This window comes from Castor canadensis, chromosome 6 (assembly GCF_047511655.1).
Source record: "Castor canadensis chromosome 6, mCasCan1.hap1v2, whole genome shotgun sequence".
In the NCBI taxonomy this organism is placed as follows: Eukaryota; Metazoa; Chordata; class Mammalia; order Rodentia; family Castoridae; genus Castor; species Castor canadensis.
Window position 1 is genome coordinate 132,512,350 of NC_133391.1, and position 7,754 is coordinate 132,520,103.

The window sequence follows — 7,754 nt, forward strand, 5'->3', positions numbered from 1 at the left end:
AAAGCTTTTATTTTGCAGATATTCGGGAGCTGCATGTGGCCTGGCCTTTGTATTCATATATCCGTCTCTCATCTATATAATTTGCCTCCACCAAGAAAAGCGTCTGACGTGGCCTAAATTAATCTTTCACGTTTTCATCATGATTTTGGGCCTCGCTAACCTAATCAGTCAGTTTTTTATGTGAAAACTGTTTCCTGGAGATCTTTCACAATACTTTGAGCCTTGACAACAGTTCTACATAAACTCACTTGTAAATGCTGTTGTTGCTGTAATTCTAAATGTTTCTCTAAGAAAATTTGAAAATAAGGGAAATAGTGGTGCATTTAGTATTTTTTATTAGATGGGAAGGGAGGCAATAAGAATGATCTTAGTCTGTTTATGATTCTCCTTCACTCACCTCTTCATCCTCATTTTCTTAGGAAAAATCGTGCCAAGTTTTGCTTTTTATAGCTGTAAGGTGGATGGATTTATTTTGGCTACAGTAAGAATTCTCAGGGTGCCACGGCAGCTAGATCCTGTTTCTGTTTTCTGTTTCACTGTGTACTCACTTTCACTTTCTTACTTGCTAGGCCATTTTTACAGTTTTCCTAAACCTCTACTGTTTGGGACAGTAAACCAAAAATACCTCATTCTTAAAAAGAAGTATCCATGGCATCAGTGTTAATGAATGAATTTTTATCTGAATCTTTAATCTGTTTGAAGAAAAAAATTTAAAAGTAGTGTTAGTATGGGTCTCATGATCAGAAAATGTATACAAAATAAAGGAGAGTTTGTTACTGTTTGACTCTTCTTTTATTTCTAATCCAGTTCCAGTGACTTAGGTTGAATTTACATTTCCCCAACCAGATCTTGCATGGAGCAAGGTGATTGTCCCCACAGACCCAGGGACTCTTTTTTGTTTTGTTTTGTTTTGTTTTTAATCTTTGAGAATTACATAGGCTGTCATGACAGGACCAGTGGGTATGATCAGAATGGGGCATATAAGGCCTCACAGGGAGAAAGGGAATGGAGAAAGGACCAGGAAGGGTGAAGGTCTACCCAGTGTATCCTTGTCCTGGGGCTGGGAAGTGGGGTGCTGTGGGGAAAGAGGAGAATGGCTTCTTTACCACAGGGAAAGGGTTATTCTTCTTAGGGTATGACCTCCAGAAGGAGACACCCCGCACATACCTGCTTGTTCCTGTAACTGCAGTTACATCCCCATAAGAAAAACTTAGACCTAAGAAAAGGATTAAGAGGAAACTGGACTCTGGGAATTAACAGTCTTCCCATTTTTCTCCCAAACTAAAACCCAAACCAGAATCCAAATGTCTTCCATGTAATATAGCCTCTGTGTTCACCAACATTTAGATTTTTCTAACTTTAAAAATACATCATGTTGCTACAGAGTTCACATTGCAGGGCAGTATGTAGATTTGTGTTATTCTTCCTTCCTTTGAGAAAAATGGGTGGAATGGGTTTTATAACTGCAGTAAGGAGCCCCAGATTTAACACCAGCCTTAGTTTCTTTCAGCAAAGTTTTCCATCCTGTTCCTAGACAAACAGTTGTATATTGAGGAGCTCTAGTTCTCAAAGCTCTTTTTTTAAGTCTCACTATGAAGATCCTCAAGCACACACGGAGTAAAATAATATGATATACTCCCATGCACCATCTTAGGTTTAATAATTATGAGACTTGGCTGCATTTGCTTCACCTGTCCTTTTTTTCCTACTGATACATTTTAAAGCCAATCTCAGACATTATGTCATTTCATCTCTACAAACCTTAATATGCCACTAATAGCCTTTTGAAGTTACATTTATTATGAAGGTAATCTGAAAAGTTTTTGTTAGCAGAAACATGCTAATTGGAAAATTGTGCATTAGATGTCTTGACCCTCTGTTAACCTGTCTTAGGAGTGTAGTGACGGAGAGAGACGCAAGATTCGAAGCTGGACACTTGAAGAGATTTTAGTCTTAATCCTTGTTTGTTCCTAGTTGCTGCTCTTGTCTTTAAGAATTTCAGAGACAGTGTTTTCATCATCTCTTTTCAATAACATACTTGAATGCTTTAATACACGCAAAAATAGGTTGATGTGATTTGGGCTATTTAATGGACAAAGGAAATATGACAAGGAATGTTATTTTCTAAACAAAAACAGTACAGATCGTTGTTTTTGTTTTCTTTGAATAACGTGACAGTCAAAACTTCTGAAGTTCTATGTTAGATTTAAGCTGAATGGCTTTGTCTTCTTTTGTTTCTTTTCATAAGACTGACTCCTTTGGTCTGTTTTTCGGTTTGGTCTCGGAACTCCGTGTATGAGCGTGTGTGTGTCCTGGCTCACACGTATTAGAATGACAAGATATGAACTCATTTAAATCACATGGCAATTAATTTTAGACTCTCTACTGCCATCTCCTTGAGCTTTCTAATAAATTGCCTTCACTCTTTGCTTTTATGTGGTTAGCCTGAGTTGCTTTGAATTTAGCTTATTTAAGACACAACTGAGGACATTATAAAATTTAAAATGGTTGTTTAGAGAGGACTTCTTTACAAACCCTATGGATGAGTATGTGGTATGCTAATACTAAACCAGAAAGGACAAAAAAATTAAAAATAAGTTTGACACCTGTGGATGGTCAGCCAAAATCAGTTCATCAACACACCCCCACCCCAAAAAATGCAGTAGAATAGGGACCAAATTTATCCATAAGAAGGAACTATATTAAAGGGAAGTACTTCACTTACATTAAGTATATTTTTAAAATACTATGCAGCTGCTAACTGTAGCAGTAGAGGAGTTTTCTGTTTCTAGTTGGAATTTATCAAGAGAATTTTTATTTGTGTTTTGACTTATCCATTTCTATAAATAATTGAATAAACTACAGTGTCCTTGCTTTGGAGGACATAAAGATGTATAAGACATCATACATATTTTAAAGGAACTTTAATCTAATAAAGAAATTTTGTATACAATTAACAATGGAAGAAAAATAGTTTATGTTAAGAACTATTACAGAAAGAGAGGCAGGCAGATAGAGATCCCTTTCAGTTGGCACCCGAGGGAGGGCTGGTAAAGGAAGTTGAACTGTAAAGCAACAAGGACCCATCTTCAGGCTCCTCCTAATCCGGCAGAATTTAAATATTGGGTACATTCATCAGCAAACAGAATCTTATGTATTAAACGTATTTGTTTTTATTTGGGTAAATTTCCTCTGAGACAAGTTTTATGAGATGTGTTTAACTGCTTTTTCTTTTTTTTCAATCTTAGAGTTTGAACTCGGGGTCTTGCACTTGCTAGGCAGGTGCCATGCCCATAACCCTTTTTGCTTTAGTTATTTTTTGGATAGTGTCTCATGTTTTTGCCCTGGCAGGCCTGGATCACAGTCTTATTTATGCCTCCCTTGTAGCTGGGATGAGAGATACATACCCCCACACCCAGCTTATTGGTTTTTTTGCCCAGGGTGGTCTCAAACCTCAGTCTTCCCAGTCTCTGCCTCCCAAGTAGCTGGGTGAGCCATCATACCCAGCCTTAACTGCTTCTTTATGCTCTTATTCTCTTTGTATTTTTAACATACTGCATTATTCACTTCTGTGAATCTTGACAGCAAAGTAGAATTGATTAATAGAGGAAATAATGAGTAACATATTGGATAGTACAAACAGGAAGATATCTCCTCTCCAAAAATTTGCCTTATTTAAGTATCAGCATTAAAAATGTCAAATGTTTGAGTTCATTGATAACAGCAGAAAATATTGCTGCTACACATTTTCTTTTCAGAGTACTGAGTATTGCTTTTTAGAATCTGGTGGTTTTGTTTTTGTTTTTGTTTTTAACTGCCTCATTCCAATTTGAATGTCCAAAATCAATTCCACATCTAGTTGACACCAAGATAGTAGAGTGTTACATGAGTTTGTGATCCAGAGTGAAATTAATCTCTCACATGCATACAAGCTGACCTGGCTGGCCCCAGTTTTACAGCTGACTGCCGACTTCATTTCAGATTATGTAAACACGTATTGCAAAACAGCACTGATGGGAACCTCATAACCTAAACAGTATTCTCTGAAATGTGATTTGTCTTTTTATAGAAAGGAAGAAATTAAATCAGAATTATTTTGAAGAAAAATATCTCTGGGATTTTGTTTAATAGAATTTGGCTGGGAAATGCTATTGCCTTGTAGCACTGGCTCCAGGGCAGGAAGAAGCTGGGTTCCATCTTTTGCAGGGTCACACTTCTCAAGTGACTTTGTTCCTGTGTCTCACATCAGGCCTTAAGGAGCTCTCCTTGTGTTCTGATCTCCTAGAAACGTTTCCATTACATTATGTTAACTGAAGCCTAAAACGACCATCCCTTTAGGAGAGTAAACTATTGTGATCTCTCCCTTTAAGGACATTTTAAATGAATGTGACACTTCAGCTAGGTATAGCCCAGCTTCTGGCAAAAAGCTGTGGAAAAGTCATGATTTTTAAAAGCTACTTCAGCAAATAAAGAGCTCTAATTTTCTGGCTTTCTTAAGTAAAATTACTTTTTCCCCAATATCATTTTTCTTGATTTCCCAACTCTTTGGAGAAAGTAAGTTAAGGCTGTCTTTTTAAAGGTTGAAAACATCTGCATTCCCTTTATCTCAGACCATTTATTGGAGGCCAGGGGAGGAGTGAGAGGGAGCTCAATCTTGGACTTTTCCTCCTTTAGCTTTCTCTCAATTCCAAATGATCCATATAGCTTTAGTCACAGCAGGCAGGCAGTATACATTGATAATTAACTAGTCAGGATTCTACTTCAATAGAAAATTATAAATTAGTTGCTATTGTCTAGAATTTTATTCCATACTACTACAACACATCCCACCCCAAAAAAATGGTAGGTGAGGATGTAGCAAGGAGCACTTGCCCAGACTGCATGAAGCCCTGGGTTCAATCAAACCCAACACTACTAATAAAGGAAAAAGAAAGACAGTTGGATCAGTCAAGTTCAAGATTGGTCACTAGTCCATATTTAAGTACTTACTGAATTGCAGACCTAGCACCAAGCACTGAACATACAGTGGTGAACAAGCCAGATATGGCTTAGCACCCTTTCCCACCTTCTTAAACTAGCAACTGGGTCATTTTCCTTAGGTGTTACTGAAGTGACAGGCTTTTAGCCTTTCATCGTGCCCTGTCTCTCGAATGCTGTGGTGCAGCCACATACTATGCATACTTTGAGGAGATAAGTGTAAGATAGTGATGCAGTAAGTGACACTTTGGAAAGGGGGCTTTGTTTACCAATGTAAAACCTTTTCAAATCCCAGGCTAACTATATCAATAAAATTATGTGGACAGAATGGGAAGGTGCCACAGAAGAGCAAACTTAGGTGACCTGTTGAGGTGATAGGATTCTAAATGAATCATTTATGTTGTTACTTTATTATTTGCATAACAATTTTCTAAAAAAGATGTCTAGGACAAGTCACGGCAAAGAAGGTTAGTAGGAATATACATATACTCAACAATGATGTAAAGAACAAATAATATTTAGAATAGATGAGAAAGATCTTTGGTTACAGGGCTGATCCAGTTTTTATGGGGCTTGAAGCTTATATAGCTTGGGATTCCCTTGTTAAGGAAGAACATACAAAATTTGGAGCCCCAAATGAGGAAGGACCCCATGCAAGTGAGAAAGCCTGGCTCAAGCTTCAGCATTAAGATCAATCATAGGATAGGGGAATTTAAAAGGCTGAGGGAGGAGCAATGAGGAAAGTTTCAGGCACTTGTTTGATATGCCAAGCTTTGAGTTTCTCTGTGACCCTTAAGAATGCAACTTTTACCAAACTTGAGCTTTTGTTTCTGGAAGAGTCAGCCTGGGATACACATTCGGTAATGGGTAACTTAGTATCCAAATAGGACATTTTTCTTTTCTAGATTGGAGAGTTTTTATTGAGGATGGGTCCTGCAAGCTATTACTTTTTTAAAATTAATCTTTACAGTGATAACAAAGAATTCAAAGAATACTGTCTAATTTTCGTATAGTTATTAGTAGTATCAGTCTACCTTAGGGATGAGGCACCTTTTAAGGGCTCTTGATGCAGAAAACAAACTACCATAAGCACAGTAGAATCAGGCAGCGTTTATTTACGTATGTTCCACCTTAATCTGGAAAGAAAGTATTTCTATCCCCTAAAGTAAAATCAACTTTTAAGGATTAACTTGAAGATTTTCTTGGAAAACAAATTAGAAATTTATGACACTCCTTGAAGGAAGGAAACTAAAACCTGACTCAGTACCATACTGTAGCTCTATACTATAGATAGGTAAAGACCAACTCAATGCAGGAAACTTCTACTATTGTCATAGGTTTGGAAATGCAAAGATAGTCATCCTTCCCAGGGCTGCCAGAATTCTCTTTAATATGAAACTAGCTATGTCCCTCATCTATAAAATTCTTCAGTATAAAATAGTATTAAAGTGGACAAGGACTTTGTAAAAAAGCAATGAAGTGGAAATAAACATGAAGAGAAGAAAGCTCAGGAATGAAGGACTGATGCATGATATAACACAGACAACCTCAGAAACATGCTTAATGAGAGAAGCCAGATGAACAAAACTAAGGAAAGGGCAAATTTATGGAAACAAAAGGAAAAAAGAAAAACTGGTTTCTAGAAGTGGGGACAGAGATTATCTGTAAATGGGCTTGGAGAACCTCCTAGAGTGACAGAACTGTGCTAAAAGTGGGTTGTGGTGTTGGCTGTCCACTGTACATTTAGTAAAATCATTGACTTATACATTGCCGTGGTTAAATTTCATACTATATAAATTATCCTTCAATGCTGTTTTTTTTTTGAAGTTCAACCTCATTAATAGAAAAGAAAAAGTATCTTTTGCTTTTACTCGGTAAATAATAATGATACCCTGACACAGGTATGGAAAATGGATACTCATACTCAAGTGGTAGGGGTAGACTTTCTGACGGTCATTTGGAAATATATAAATCAAAGCCTCCAAATGCTCGTATACTGTGACTTACTCCCAGAAGTAAATCCTAATGAAATGATTGGACACACACAGATGCTCATCTCTTTACTATTTGTAATGGAAGGATTAGAAATAATCTAAATGTCCAATGGAAGATAAATTATTCATCTCATAGAACACTGTGTAGCTATTTAAAATGATGATGCAAGTGTATGTACATAATGAATGTCAGAGATGTTTGTAAGTGAAGAGATTACAATTAAATATGTATAGAATTAAAAACATTTGTTTATACACATGCATGGAAAAAGGGCTGGAAGTTCAAATACAAACATTGTTTACTTTTGGGTGCATCTTTTTTATTGTCTTATTTGTATTTTCTAAAGTTTTAAAGTAAAATGTATCATGTTTTATGGGGGGAGCAATAAAAGTTTTTTTCTTAAAAATGTCTTATTGACTTGTCATCACATCTATAAGCGCCTTTTTTTGATATTAATAAATTCTTTGCACTCACACAGTAGTAATGTTGGTCTTTTCTGGTTGAAATAATGACAATGAAGCTACTAGAACTTCTATACCATTTATATACAACTCTAAATGTATTGTACAGTATCTACAAACATTTAAACATGTTTCTGGCTGATTCAATCTACATTACAAAACCCTTTGAAATAACTCTGTGGTCTGCATGTTCAGAAGGATCAATCGAGAGAATAAAGTCTAAGTTCTTCAGTTTGTTTTCCAAGCTTGGTATCCTGTCCAACTTTACTTCAGCCCTGCTCCTTTATTCCACCTATTTTCATATGTGGTATGCCCAAGGCC

The 7,754-nt window shown here is 36.5% G+C and overlaps 1 protein-coding gene across 1 annotated transcript in view; it reads left to right on the plus strand.

Annotated features, from left to right (window-relative positions):
* The window catches only part of Slc38a9 (solute carrier family 38 member 9), a 78,552-nt gene extending 72,256 nt beyond the window's left edge, over nt 1-6,296 (plus strand). Inside the window, exon 15 of the mRNA XM_074077487.1 lies at nt 19-6,296. Within this exon, the coding sequence (XP_073933588.1) occupies nt 19-184 (166 nt within the window). The 3' untranslated portion in view covers nt 185-6,296. The remainder of the gene's footprint in view (nt 1-18) is intronic.
* The last annotated feature ends 1,458 nt before the right edge of the window (nt 6,297-7,754 follow it).